This window comes from Barbus barbus (assembly GCF_936440315.1).
Source record: "Barbus barbus genome assembly, chromosome: 1".
NCBI lineage: Eukaryota > Metazoa > Chordata > Actinopteri > Cypriniformes > Cyprinidae > Barbus > Barbus barbus.
In genome coordinates, this window is record NC_136729.1 from 43527300 (window position 1) to 43543074 (window position 15775).

Below are 15775 nucleotides of genomic sequence, written 5' to 3' on the forward strand. Positions count from 1 at the left end.
AGTAGGAAAACTTGAAGTCTCTGATTCGAACTGTTCTTTCTGAGTTATGTCTGTGAACAATCAGAATCTATAAACATTTTCTGCTTTTCAGCTAGAGAGTCATATTATTATTTTTATTTTTTTTACATCAATCTATTATTGTAGTATGATCTATTTCACTGGCCATATACGACATGTAAAGCATCCAGCCTATGCGTCCTCTGTCAGACAGATGGTCTTTTCCTGCCAAAAATGCGCATTTTTGGTCAGAATAATGTGCAAAAGCACCAGATTTGAGTGCTGTAGTCTGGCTGTGTGCGACAGAGCTGTGCTGCTTTACAGAGCTGTGGTGATTTACTGATAGCTGATCTGATTACATTACTCCTGTATATTGAGCCTACATTATGCATAAAGTCTGAGCTGAGAGTAATAACACACAGACAGGTGACAGACAGAAGAGAGAGAGGAGAAACAGAAGGAGATGGAGGCAGGTAAAGCCGACAGCATGACACACAGAGAGAGACAGATAGATAGATAAATCTGGAGAGATGTTTCTAATGGCTCACCGTAAATCAATACTCTTAATGTGAGTCATTCGTAGCAGGCTGCACAGATCCAGAGTCTCCACCCTGTTCCCCGCCATCGCCAGCTTGTCCAGGGCACAGAGGCGCTCCACCACGCCGGGGACATGAGGGAAGTCATTGAAGGAGAGTCCCAAGCTGCAGAGCTGCGTGAGGCTGCCCAGCTCCTCCGGAAGAGAATCCAATCGATTTCCATCCAAACATAGCGTCTGTAAGCTGAGCAGATCACAGCCAAACAGACCCGCTTTTAAATTTGGAAAATTATAAAGAGGTTACTATGATATTAAAGATGTTAGTTTTTACATTGTTGTCAATACTGTTTATATTTTTAGGCATGGATATTTTTTATTAAAATGAACAGATTTGAACTTTTATAACACAATATAACATTCCATGCGATTAGAATGTTTTTGTTTTATCCTTGTCCCAGACCTCTTATGTATACAAACTTTTGGACATATAGCAAATCAACAATGCTACAGTTACAGTTATGCTGAAGAACTATGTTTGTTATATGAACCATTTTTTTAATTAACTGCCAAATGTATACATATTAGGGATGCACGATATGTATCGGACCGATAAATTATCGACCGATATGAGAGAAAATGACATCATTTTTATTGCTCCGATAAATAAATTTGATCCGATAAAGTATGCTTGCTGGTAAATCAATCAATCAGTCTGATTTATCTGAGCTTTATCTTCTTTCCGAGTGCAAGTGATTGCAGCTTTAAACTGCAGTCACTCTCAGCATGTGTTGTGCTCATTACGTCATTTGAGTCTTCTCTCTTTTCCTCGCTTTCCTTCGGTTTTAAATAGCTTGTAAGCTCTGTGCGCGTTTTATTTTCACTTTTAAATTAGTGGCAATTCGGCGTCAAGCAGTTGTTTGTTTTTGCTATAAAAACTAACCAATGGCTCGGTGGCGGCGATAAGCGAGCCTATGGCTATGCAGCCCGCCAATATGTGCGGGGCCTCTGGCTATATAAGCTTCGCCGCCGCATCTCAGATTTCTTCTCTTCAGCGACGAAGTTTCTTCCTCGCTGACTCTTCACTGATGCTGACTTTGCCATGGAAACGCCTCAGCAGCTGGATTGGACCTTGCAGCACACAGCTTGCGATCTGGTCGATCCCCTGCCGCCATCCGGCGATCATCTAAAAGAACCTCACAAAAAGAGCAATCGGCGTCGTTTCAAATGGCGTGCCGTCATTGTCAGACGTGTAGGGCTCCCCTGCACGCTGATGGACACACGGAGTGCGTGTCATGCTTGGGGAAATCCCACGCTGACACTGCGCTCAGCGGGACTGACTGCTCTCATTGCGAGAGTTTTAGTCTTGCCTCTCTGCGCTCACTGATAGCTTTCTTCTCAGAAAGCGACCCCGCTCCTCACGCCCTCACGTTTTCTTCCTCCCAGGGACCTGTGGGGAAAAAACAGCGGGGCAGAGGAGTTGAGCAACCTCAGAGAGGTTCACCTCAGAGAGAAAATTCGCCGGTCCTCTTCACTCAACCTGATCCGCGTCCCTCCGCGGCTGCGAGTGACATGATCTCGTTCGGTGGGAGCGACAACGACATGGACAGCCTTTCTCTGGCGGCTTTGGATGCGGAAGAGTTTTCGGGCTCGGTGTCTGACCCCGCCCTCTTGCCGCCGTCCTCCTCACGCAGCCCCCTACTCGTCTCGCATCCGACCCTCTGCTTCCTCCGCCCTCACCTCAGTTGATGGCTCCGAAGAGAAAGGATACAAGCACCTTCCTCCTCTGGATGAGTCCGTGGCCACGCATCTCTGCCCGCCCACGGCTATAGGATGGAAGGCGAGGACAAACCATCCGTCCAAGCCGTGCAGAGCCACGTCTGCACTCGCTGGACGCGCCTACTCAGCGGCTGGACAAGCGGCTTCGGCGCTACACTCGATGGCGGTGCTCCAGGTCTTCTAGGCCAAGATGCTCGCCAGCAAGGAGGCCGGTCTTGATGCGGTTTCACTCAGGGACCTGAGGAGCGTGACGGACCTGGCCCTGCGCGCCACCAAAGCCACCGCCCAGGCCATCGGGCGGTCAATGTTCAGCCTGGTGGTGTTGGAACGCCACCTGTGGCTCACTTTGACTGAGATGAAGGAGGCGGATAAGGTCCCCTTCCTTGATGCTCCAGTCTCAGCCAACAGCCTGTTCGGACCGGCTGTGGAGGGCTTCGCGGAGCGGTTAACGGAGGCTCAGAAGTCGTCTCAGGCGATGCGACACTTCCTCCCGAAACGCTCCAGTTCCTCTGCTGCTGCTAGTTGCCCCAAACCTGCTCCGACTCAGCAGCCCGCCAAGCCAACGTCAGCTACTCCCGAACCCCGACCCCCCAAGGATCGGCAGGACAGGGGGCGTTCCCGTTCTGCGAGATGTTACCCCTTCCCGAAGCGACAAAATAAAACGCATACAATTTCAAAAAGAGAGCAAATATCCTCTTCTGCCTACCATAAGCGTCCTGCCCTTATGCAGCCAGTCTTTAGAGCCTATTCAACCTCTTGCCACACGGGCCGAGGCCTGGAAGGCCATCCCTGGTGTGTCAGAGTGGCTAATGGCTACGATAAGACGAGGTTATTCACTCCAATTCGCTCGAAGACCACTGCGCTTCCGCGGTGTGATCACCACCACAGTGCGCAGCAAGGATGCTCCAGTTCTGCGTGCAGAGGTGATGAATCTGCTGGTAAAAGGAGCCATAGGAGCTCGTTCCTCCAGCAGAGAGCGATATGCTCGGCACTATCCTGTTCATTCAGTAAGACTCCACTGCAGGCCTCCGTCACGTTCAGAGCACCTCCTATATAAAGCTGAGCTGAGGGCAGTAAAACTAGGCTGATTTTTATGCTTGATTTAATCTGCCAGCGTAATATGCACGACTGAACTTCATGCATTTCACGGGCTCATTTAGATGAAAAAAAGAAGTTCGTTTGACAGGCTCTTTGGGAGCGCACTTGAATATAGCTGACTGTAACTGCAGGAGCAGCGGTGCTATAAAGCACTGAATATTTTAAACACAATCATGCAAATCAAAGGATTATTTAGATTATAACCCATAATTGCTCTCATTATGTTGTGCAATGTTTTTCAAATGACCTACACGGCACATTTGTGCACTTAAAGCTGATTACAAAAAGAGAGAGGTCACTTTGGCAGGAACAAAAATAATCAGGGACTGGATTTGAGTTCCACTAAACGAGCACAAGCTTTCTGTTTTAGATCAGCGACAGCAACAAACAAACAACAGTATATTATTATGTTATTAAACAGACAGTGTGTTGTGCAGAGTAAGGTGGTATGATGTGCGCTGACCTCTGGAGGTTTTCGAGGCGGGCCGGGACGGCACGGAGGCCGTTGCAGGACAGATAGAGCTCCGTCAGTGTCTGGATCTCACACAGCGACTCCGGGAAGACGCCCAGCCCATTGTGAGAAAGATTTAAGCTCCTCAGCTGGGCAAATCTGCGGAAATATGCAGTATGCAGTATGCTTAATGGACACGCTTATTTCCTGATGATATGACTATCATGAGACTCGAGAAACACTTATGCATAATGGATTTACCTCAAATGCATTTACAAAGCAAGAAAACGGTTTCTCTACATAAGACGAGCAATTTTGAAAGGAAAAAAATAAATATTGACCATACAGCCAACACACAACCATACCGGATCTCAATCAGTCAGTCCTTCTGTTTAATTTAATTTACTCATTTATTAATAATAACTGATTATAATAAGTTTATTAAATTTATTTATTAATACTTTGACTGTTTAAATAAAATTATTTGATTAATAAATGTAGAATCTTAGCATAAAACTATGGTGCATTTTTGTAAAGACGTGTCCTGGAGACAAATTAAGAAAGATGTTCAATGGAGATGGTTTTGAAAGTTTTGATCCAAATGTAGACAATATCTCTTCTGGGAGACCATATTTACTATCCCATGGGGAGATTTTCTTTCAGTGAATTTTGCAGGTATGACAATCGATTAAAGGACAAGAAAAACAAACACATTCTATAAATATTAAAAATAAAAATAATTAATCTGCCATATACTGTAAAATGTATCTCTCCATTATTACATATTTAAGTCCAAAAGTAACATTCAAGGTAGAATATATGTGCACTCCATTGTTTTTCTAATAAATGAATACTTTTATTCAGCAAGGATGCATTAAATTGATCAAAGGTGACACTAAAGTCATTTATAGTGTTACAAAAGATTTTCAAAAAATCTTTCTATTCAAAGAGTCCTGAAAAAACGTTTCTACAAAAATATTAAACAGAAAAAACACTGTTTAAAAAACACTTTAATTTAATAGCAATATCTTGAAATTGATTTTTTTCCTTTGTATGAACAAAATGAATGCTTGCACATTTCAAAAATAAATAAAAGAATCATTCAATCAATCAATCCTCATTTGCCAAAAAAACCCCAAATAAAAACAAATATGCTACTGATCTCTAAATGTCTGACTTGGACTATTGTTATTTAATTTTATTTTTTTAAATGTATTTATCATTAGTTGTCTTTTTAGATTTCATTTTTAAGTTTTAGTAAAATTATTGTGCCTTTGTCAGTTGTATTAGTTTTTTTATATTAGTTTTAAGTCATTTTATATATTTTTTAAATATATTAGGTCAAATATATCTAAGTATTGATACATATACACACACACACATATACATATATACACACACACACGTATATATAAATATATATGTATGTATATATATATATATATATATATATATATATATATATATATATATATATATATATATATATATATATATAAAAAAAAAAGTATTAATTTCTTTGTTTCCTTCAAATAATAACAACAAATAACCCCAAACATTTGAATGCTTGTGCATCTTCAAGTCTGATCCCTTAGAAAAGTAACAGCACAGCTCTCCTCAACAAGCGACTTCTTTTTAAATCTCATTCATGTCTGTAGCACAAACAGCGTAGGACGAGCTGAGGGTTATGGCTTTGCTCAAATCTATAAATATGAGCAAGAGAAACAGTGATGGCTTAGCAAAGTGCACTAATAAAATAACCACTTGCACTATAAATGACTATTATTCCCAAAGTCTCGTTTCAAACCGAGTGACATCATTGCATGCCTGTCCTGGTCTCTCCTGCCTGATTTGATTTCCCACACTCCTGTTTCCAGGTACTTTGTAGCCTTGTTACCATAGGCAAATGACACCGTCAGACTGGGCTCCTCATGAACAGATGACTGCCAAAGAGCGCTCGTCCAGCCCAGAGCAACCGCCTGACACCACAAAAAACACTACAGCACCAAACCTGAATATGAGAGTCTGCAGCAAATGATGTGGATGGAAGAAAAGGCAATGACACAGCCGTGGATGTGGCGGCCTGACTCAGAACATATGCTGAGCCCTCAGCTCTCACACAGACACACACCATCAGCCTACGCATCCTGCACTGCCCACCACACACAGTTACTAAATATATGACACAGATGAGACAAGCAGAGAGAGAGAGAGAGAGAGAGAGAGAGAGACCGAGAGAGACCAGAAAGGAGAGGCGTAAAGGAGCAAAGCTTTCTGAATGTTTTCTCAAGTAGTAAAATGACAGAGAAGCTTCTTTCATGAGACAAAAATTTATGAGTTATGCTTCACTCCAAAATCAACAAATAAAATAAGGTGCTTAATCTGGAATTAATGGCAATGATGTTTTATTTTTATATTTTCAGTTCTCATTTTAATTTCCAAGTTAATTTTAGTTTTCGTAATATTATTGTGCTTTTCTCAGTCATTTTTAAATTTTGCTTTATTTCTATTTCATCTTTATTTTTAACAGCTTTAGTACTTAAACTTATTTTATTGTAGTTAGTTGCCAAGGCAATATTTCTAAATTTCACATTTTTAAAATTTCATAATTTTAAATTTCATTCAATATGTAACAATGTTAACTGGCTGCTGCATTTTTTCAAAAGGTTAATTTCTTTATGGAATTTTGCAGTTAAGTGTTATTTTAGTATCACTGATATGCTATTATAGTGTATATACAGTATCTCACAGAATCTTTTCATGTGACGACACTGAAGAAATGACACTTTGCTACAATGTAAAGTAGTGAGTGTACTGCATGTATAACAGTGTAAATTTGCTGTCCCCTCAAAATAACAACACACAGCCATTAATGTCTAAACCGCTGGCCACAAAAGTGAGTACACCCCTAAGTGAAAATGTCCAAATTGGGCCCAATTAGCCATTTTCTCTACCCGGCGTCATGTGACTCGTTAGTGTTACAAGGTCTCAGGTGTGAATGGGGAGCAGGTGTATTAAATTTGGTGTTATCACTCTCACTCTCTCATACTGGTCACTGGAAGTTCAACATGGTACCTCATGGCAAAGAACTCTCTGAGGATCTGAAAAAAAGAATTGTTGCTCTACATAAAGATGGCGTAGGCTATAAGAAGATTGCCAAGACCCTGAAACTGAGCTGCAGCACGGTGGCCAAGACCATACAGCGGTTTAACAGGACAGGTTCCACTCAGAACAGGCCTCACCATGGTCGACCAAAGAAGTTGAGTGCACGTGCTCAGCGTCATATCCAGAGGTTGTGTTTGGGAAATAGCCGTATGAGTGCTGCCAGCATTGCTGCAGAGGTTGAAGGGGTGCGGGGTCAGCCTGTCAGTGCTCAGACCATACGCCGCACACTGCATCAAATTGGTCTGCATGGCTGTCGTCCCAGAATTAAGCCTCTTCTAAAGATGATGAAAAAGAAAGCCTGCAAACAGTTTGCTGAAGACAAGCAGACTAAGGACATGGATTACTGGAACCATGTCCTGTGGTCTGATGAGACCAAGGTAAACTTATTTGGTTCAGACGGTGTCAAGCGTGTGTGGCGGCAACCAGGTGAGGAGTACAAAGACAAGCATGTCTTGCCTACAGTCAAGCATGGTGGTGGGAGTGTCATGGTCTGAGGCTGCATGAGTGCTGCCAGCACTGGGGAGCTACAGTTCATTGAGTGAACCATGAATGCCAACATGTACTGTGACATACTGAAGCACAGACTGGGCCGCAGGGCAGTATTCCAATATGATGGAATACTGATATGATAACGATCCCAAACCCCTCCAAGACCACCACTGCCTTGCTAAAGAAGCTGAGGGTAAAGGTGTTGGACTGGTCAAGGATGTCTCCAGACCTAAACCCTATTGAGCATCTGTGGGGCATCCTCAAATGGAAGGTGGAGGAGCGCAAGGTCTCTAACATCCACCAGCTCTGTGATGTCGTCATGGAGGAGTGGAAGAGGACTCCTGTGGCAACCTGTGAAGCTCTGGTGAACTTCATGCCCAAGAGGGTTAAGGCAGTGCTGGAAAATAATGGTGGCCACACAAAATATTGACACTTTGGGCCCAATTTGGACATTTTCACTTAGGGGTGTACTCACTTTTGTGGCCAGCGGTTTAGACATTAATGGCTGTGTTTTGAGTTATTTTGAGGGGACAGCAAATTTACACTGCTATACAAGCTGTACACTCACTACTTTACATTGTAGCAAAGTGTCATTTCTTCAGTGTTGTCACATGAAAAGATATAATAAAATATTTACAAAAAAGTGAGGGGTGTACTCACCTCTGTGAGATACTAATACTAATACTAATATTATATATATATATATATATATATATATATATATATATATATATATATATATATATATATATATATATATTTATTTATTTATTTATTATTAATATTTTAAAGTTGAAACCATTTTGTTGTTTGTCACTTTTTAAAAATATGTATATAGAGTTATTTTATTTATTAGTTTTAGTTTATTTAGTTTTAGTTACTTTAAGATAAACAAAAATGAAAAATAAGACAACTATGTTTTTATATTTTATTTCAGTAAACATTTGTTGTCAAGTAACAATTTCTCCAATTACAAGACACCATCCCCCAGCACTGTGGAGAATCAACAACTGGCAGACGATCTGAATGAGTTCTATTGCAGGCTTGAAGAAACACCATTCACACCTCCTGCAAGCCCCCCATCCCTCCTGCACTGCAGATCAGTGAAGATGATGTGCGCCAGGTCTTCAGAAAGAACAAGAGAAGAAAGACACCAGGCCCAGACGGTGTGACACCAGCCTGTCTGAAATCCTGTGCTGACCAGCTGGCCCTCCATCTTCACACAGATCACTGGAGCTGTGTGAAGGCCCCTCATGCTTCAAACGCTCCACCATCATCCCCGTCCCAAAGAAACCCAACATAACAGGACTTAATGACTACAGACCTGTGGCTCTAACATCTGTGGTCATAAAGTCATTTGAAAAACTGGTTTTGGCTTATCTGAAGGACATCACTGGACCCTTACTGGACCCCTTGCAGTTTGCCTACAGAGAGAACAGGTCTGTGGATGATGTAGTCAACATGGGACTGCATTACATACTGCAACACCTGGACCGACCAGGGACTTGTGTGAGGATCCTGTTTGTGGACTTCAGCTCAGCTTTTTTGATCACTATCATTCCAAACCTCCTCCTGCCCAAACTAACTCAGCTCTCCGTTCCCACCTCCGTCTATCAGTGGATGAACTGCTTCCTGACAGACAGGCAGCAGCTAGTGAGGCTGGGAAAATTCTCATCCAGCACCCGTACGATCAGCCCTGGAGCTCCTTAGGGCAGCGTTCTCGCCCCACTGCTCTTCTCCCTCTACACCAACGATGATTGTGGACTTCAGGAGAAATCCCCCTGCTCTCCCCCCACTCACCATCATGAACAGCACTGTGACTGCAGTGGAGTCATTCAGATTCCTGGGCACCACCATCTCTCAGGACCTGAAGTGGGACAATCACATGGACTCCCTTGTGAAAAGGCCCAGCAGAGGTTGTACTTCCTTCGCCAGCTGAGGAAGTTCAACCTGCCACAGCAACTGCTGAAACAGTTCTACTCTGCCATCATTGAATCCATCCTCTGCACTTCAATAACTGTCTGGTTCAGCTCAGCTACCAAATCTGACCTCAGAAGACTACGGAGGGTAGTCCGGACTGCTGAGCGAATCATTGGTACAACTCTCCCCACTCTCCAAGAACTGTACTTATCACCAGAACGGCCAGGCACAGGAACAGTTTCTTCCCTCAGGCAATCCATCTCATGAACATTTGAACTCTTTACAATAAACATGAAACACACTTTCATACTTTTTATTTAAATTTTTTATTTAACACACATACTCATTACATTTCAAATTTGTACTTTTTTTTTTATTATCTGTGTCCTGTCGCTGTCATTCTGTTGCACTGTAGAGCTACTGTCACCAAAACAAATTTCTTGTATGTGCAAACATACATGGCAATAAAGCTAATTCTGATTTCTCGATCAAGAAGCCGTCGCACTAAGAAAGAAAATCACAATTCCCATTTCATGCCAACTTTAAAAGCCTACACACTACCCAGTTTATGCTCGCAGACTATTGAAATACAAAAAATAGATATAATTTAAACAATTACATCACTCTGCACCACTTTTTACTCACAACTGTGTGTGAATGAATGAACAAATGAACGAATGAATGAAATGTGTCCATACAAGATGGACGATTCAGTACATTAATAATATTTATGGGGGGGGGGGCTTAATTGTCATGGAAATGTCACAAAAATAAAAAAATAAAAAACAATGATTGATTTTAAAAATTAGGGACAATTTAGGCTTCTGATACATTTATGTTCTCTTGATTTTGGGGTGAAACATGACCTAGACATATCTTTTGCACTGAGAAATACACATGGCCTGTTTACTGCTGCGTCGTCATCTAATGATAACCGTACCATTTTAAACACCACTAATCATAGTTGATGATTAACGTGTAATAGCATCATCTCTTCTGCAAGTTCCCATTTATTGATGTTCTTATTGCTTGTGTTTGCACAGAAGCGGCTGTCATTGACATAAGAGCATGTACAGAACAAATAGCTCTTCTACCATTTACGTACATTGAATCTGTGTGCACAGCAGCGCAGCGAGAGACCACATCCCAGCGGAAACTACAGCCTAAATTTATGCACAAGTTTGTGATTATGCAAAGAGCATTCAAGAAAGGTTTTTCTAAAGTACACCTAGCAGGAAAACATTAGCTCCGTATCCTGTCTTTCTGTCCACAATGTACATACAGCAGACAAACCATCACGTAACCCTACTGAACAGTAGTATACAAAGCATAAAGATTGTATCTAATGCTGAATTCACCTGTTGAAGTTGATGAGTCCTCCAGGGCCATCCAGACTCAGGAAGTTGTGGCGCAGGTTGAGGTGTGTGACGTCCTGGCAGTAGAAGAGATACTCGGGCACATCCTCCAGACTGTAGCAGGACAAATCCACCAGACTGATAGTCTGAGACACCACCTACAAAACACACACCTCATCAACATCCCGCTCTTTACTCACCCATATGCTGCTATACGGCTAATATCAAAATAAGGTAATGCATGACGCAAACCCTAACCATGGGAAAATCAGTGTACTACAAGGCCTTGGCTCGGATGGTTTATTGCTTGAATTAAAAGGTGGGCCAGAAGACAACCAATGTTATGCAAACATGTATTTGTTTATTTAGTTAGTCTATCAGTTCAATAAACCGTTTTTTGACTTATTTCATGTCAGGTTTTACAGGGTTAATAATAAGAAATACAATCTTTTATTCACCAAGTAATACAGTTTATTTATCAGCTACATTAAAATGTGGTTCCATCCAATCATATTTTTAAGCTGCAAAAATCATCATTGCTTGAGAGTTGCTGAGGATCTCAGTGGTGACAATAACGAAATAAAGTCTAGCATAAAGTCAGTTTAGCATAATCTTTATTCATTTCTATTATTATTTATATAAAAAAAAGTGTTAAAGTAGTAAAGCATCTTTACTTAAAAATATTAATAATATTACAAGCAAACTAAAAATTCATGTTTGTAAAAAAAACAAAAATTACAAAATCAACTTTGCTTTAAAATTTTACTATTACCATAAACTCTAAAAATGCATGATATTTGTAAAAAAAATAAACAACAACATTTTTGCTTTTGAAAATATATTCAGGGAAAATGTTATTACATTTTTTAATTAATAGTCATGCCACTTGACATTTTCAGAAAATCATAACTTTTGTTGATTTTTAAGAGTTTTGCACATGGTACAATAAATAAATAAACAATAATAATTGCCACTGAGCCCTAAATGTCTGACATGCATCACTATTATTTCAGTATTATTATATGCTATTATAATATTTATTAATGTTTTGAGTTAGCTTTTATTTTTAGATATTTTCAGTTTAATTTACCTTTATTTTTATTTCAGCTTTAGGTTTTTCTATCTAATATTGAGGTTTTATTTCAGCTTTATTTCAATTGAAAAAAAATTATTTTTAATCATTTTAGTTTTTAGTCAAAAATGACTTTAACTGAACTGAAAGGCTCTTTTATTATGGAGTCAATCAGACCTCACAGCACAATGGCTGTAGCGACGCACATTAGAGAAACAAAACACACAAACGCTCTCTCTTTCTCATCTATCATGCCACCTCAAACAGCCCTTTACCGCAGGATCACCCTCGCACACAATTGTCCAGAACGCGTTTTGCATTATTCAGGACGGTTCCGGCATTGGGCAGCTCGCTGTGCTCTCCAGAGATGGTCAGACCTCATTAGACTCCAGAGACGCAGCCGGAGTTGGGAATGCCAATTAATGAGGTGATTAAGACAAATGAGCACAAACCAAACAAAAAAAGCAAACATACAAATTCAGGACAATAAATGTGCGTGTTCAAAACACAAATGAAAACACAGACAGCTGTTTCAGCAAAGCTGTTCACTGCAGGCGGCGGGTACGGAAAATACAAACGCATACAGTCTGTGAGGGGTTTTTTATTGAAAAACTGAAAGAAGAGAAAACTCTGATCGGCTGTTGAATCACTGTGGGTCTGCTAATGAAATCTTAATGCATGTCTAGATTAGATAAAGCACTCACTTTAGAAGCCTGCCGATGCCAGCGCTGGTAGTCGGCCAGCGTGTCAAAGTTAACGTAGTAGGTCTGAACCTGCGGTCCAGCGGAGCTGAACATCAGACAGTGCTGCCTCCGCTTCACCTCCTCCACCTGAGCCAAGAAAGCAAGATTTCACCTGTCAACTGTTAGTAATGGAGACACTACAAGCTTTCAAAAAACAGAAGCAGCTATTCTGCCTAAATATTTGTTGACTACGATATTATGGAAATCATATGCTTTCAAAAATATACTTCAAGGAGTAAAGTAATCCACACGACTCCAGTCCATCAATCAACTTCTTGTGAAGTGAAAAGCTGAGTGTTTGTAAGAAACAAACCTTTCATTAAGATGTTTTAATTTTAAACCATCGATTCTGACTAAAATACGAGTCCATAAAATGTGACCCTGGACCACAAAATCAGTCATAATTAGCACGGGTATATTTGTAGCAATAGCCAATAATACACTGTATGGGTCAAAATGACTGATTTTTCTTTTATGCCAAAAATCATTAGGATATTAAGGAAAGATAAAGTGTCATGAAGATAGTTTGTAAATTTCGTACTGTAAAGTTGTCCAAATGAAGTCAAGTGCAATGCATATTACAAAAATTAAGTTTGAATATATTTAAAGGCAATTTTCTCAATATTTAGATTTTTTTTGCACCCTCAGATTCCAGATATTCAAACAGTTCTATCTCACCCAAACATTGTCATATCCTAACAAAGCATACATCAATAGAAAGCTTGTTTATTTATTAGCTTTCAGATTATGTAATCTCAATTTTAAAAAATGGACCCTTATGACTGGTTTTGTGGTCCAGGGTCACATATGAGTCCGCTTCCTCCAATTAAAAAGTCCACACACGCACACCATGTATGTACAAAAGTATTGGGACACCAATGACTTGTACATATGGGTACAGTCATTTTAGACACTTCCAAAACTGTTGCAACAGAGATGGAAACACAATTTTTAATGTTTAAAATGTTTTGGAAGTGCCTTTTTCTGTTCTAAAGAAGGGGGTATCAATGCTTTTGTCCATACAGTGTATTTGTTTAGAACTGTTTTGGCTTAATAAACAGTGCTTGATCTGTGCATATTTCTCTCCTGTTTCAGACCAGATGACTTCTTCACAGGAGAAAGCAATATTATACATAGAGGCTTGAAGCAAGTTTGAAGTTATAACCATCTTAAAGAAATAGTTCACCCAAAAATGAAAATTACCCCACCCACAGATTTACTCACCCTCAAGCCATCCAAAGGGTATATGACTTTCTTCTTTCAGACAAATACAAAAAATATATATCCTGGCTCTTCCAAGCTTTATAATACCAGTGAATGGTGGTTGAGGTTTTGATGCCCAAAAAAAAATACAAACCAATGATTTAGAAAGAAAAATGGAGGATTTCGATATTAGCCAAGAGGAGACTGGTTTTCCTTTGCTGTAAACAAAGCTTGGATCTTGCTAAACTAGCATGTTCTCTATCTTAAGAAACATGGATTTGTTTCTTACAAACATGCAGCTTTTCACTTCACAAGACATTATCTGATGGACTGGAGTGGTGTGGATTATTGTGATGCTTTTATCAGCTGTTTGGACTCATTCTGACGGCACCCATTCACTGCAGAGGATCCATTGATGAGCAAGTGATTTAATGATACATTTCTCCAAATCTGTTCTGATGAAGAAACAAACTCATCCACATCTTGAATGAACTTTTAAACCCTCTGGGCCGCTCGACTGCTAGACGTCCACTTGAAGTGTATTACTATAAACTGAAGCTGAAATTATTCGGAGCTGAAAGTATTGTGTGTGGTAATCGACAGCATGCCACTCATACGGTCCACAGACCTAAATTGGAAAACAACCCAGAATGTTCCTTTAACACACACTGGAGAGAAAGGTCTGATTGTCGTGTGTCTCCGTCCCTTCCCTCCTCATCCTCATTCATTCACAGCTGTGTTGATGCATCTGCTCTCTGTTATCTGTTCCTGGAGCCCGGGGTGTGTGTGTGTGTGTGTGTGTGTGTGTGGGGACCCCTACCTTTCCCCCGACCAAGGGTAAGATGTGCATCTTGCCGGTCAAGCTGTCCTTGACAGAGGCAACGATGAGACTCGTCCCGCACAGGATGACCTGTCGCTCGGCCCATTTATGTAGCTGCGTCTTTCCCTTCCTGACGCTGAACACACCCTTCAGAAGAGTCCGCTCCTGCTGGTCTGCGTTCACCGGTTTCTCTGTGCAAACACACACACACACACACACACAAAAAACAGTCAACCAACTGCCAACCTTACTTAATGGAAGCAAGTTAACTAACGAACAATGAATAGTTAAAAGATTAATAAACACTTTAACAAATGCATTGCTTAGTAATAGTTAATGTTAATGCAATAACTAATGTTATCTAATGTGTCCTTATTGTAAGTGTTACCAAAATACTTTTAAAATAATTAAAAGTATTATTAATTTTATGAATTATGTTTTGGAGAGTCATACCATTATATTTGATGACCTAAACTAACCCCAACTAACCAATAGTTAAAAAGGCCAAATTATTTATTTACGTGTGTGTGTGTGTATGTATATATATATATATATATATATATATATATATATATATATATATATATATATATATATATATATATATATATATATATATATATATATATATATATATATATATATATATATATATATACACACATACATTATACATTATGTATATATGTATAATACATAATAAAAAGTATTTTGTATTTTTGTTGTTTTGTTTGTAAGAATGTTTTCATCTATTTTCTTCATTATGATATTTTTTTTTGCCTTTGAAAAATATTAAAATGAAAACATACTCAAGAAGAGGTGTATTGAATTGCCAGTATGTATGAATTATATTTTTTAAATAAATATTTTCCATTTTTATAGAGGAAAGGAGAAATAATTAATCTTTCATTTAATGGAAAGTGGAGTAGATGGTATTTTGGTGACATTTTGAATATATATTTAATATTTATTAACATGCGTGACATTCTGTTGCTGATATACAATACAGGCATCATGTTTATTACCAACTAAAGCTAATATAATATTCAGTAACTAAAATAAAGCTGAAATCAAATAAAAAAAAAATTAAAAACTAAAATTAGAAATTGAAATTAGCTGAATAAATAAATGATTAAAAATAAAACGGAAAT

The 15775-nt window shown here is 39.5% G+C and overlaps 1 protein-coding gene across 1 annotated transcript in view; it reads right to left on the reverse strand.

Annotated features, from left to right (window-relative positions):
• LOC306867946 (PH domain leucine-rich repeat-containing protein phosphatase 2-like) overlaps positions 1 to 15775 on the reverse strand; it is a gene marked incomplete at both ends in the record, with an annotated part of 64677 nt that overhangs the window by 16831 nt on the left and 32071 nt on the right. Inside the window, 5 exons of the mRNA XM_079413902.1 lie at positions 546 to 776; positions 3870 to 4016; positions 10790 to 10944; positions 12563 to 12688; positions 14625 to 14815. Of these exons, the coding sequence (XP_079270028.1) occupies positions 546 to 776; positions 3870 to 4016; positions 10790 to 10944; positions 12563 to 12688; positions 14625 to 14815 (850 nt within the window). The remainder of the gene's footprint in view (positions 1 to 545; positions 777 to 3869; positions 4017 to 10789; positions 10945 to 12562; positions 12689 to 14624; positions 14816 to 15775) is intronic.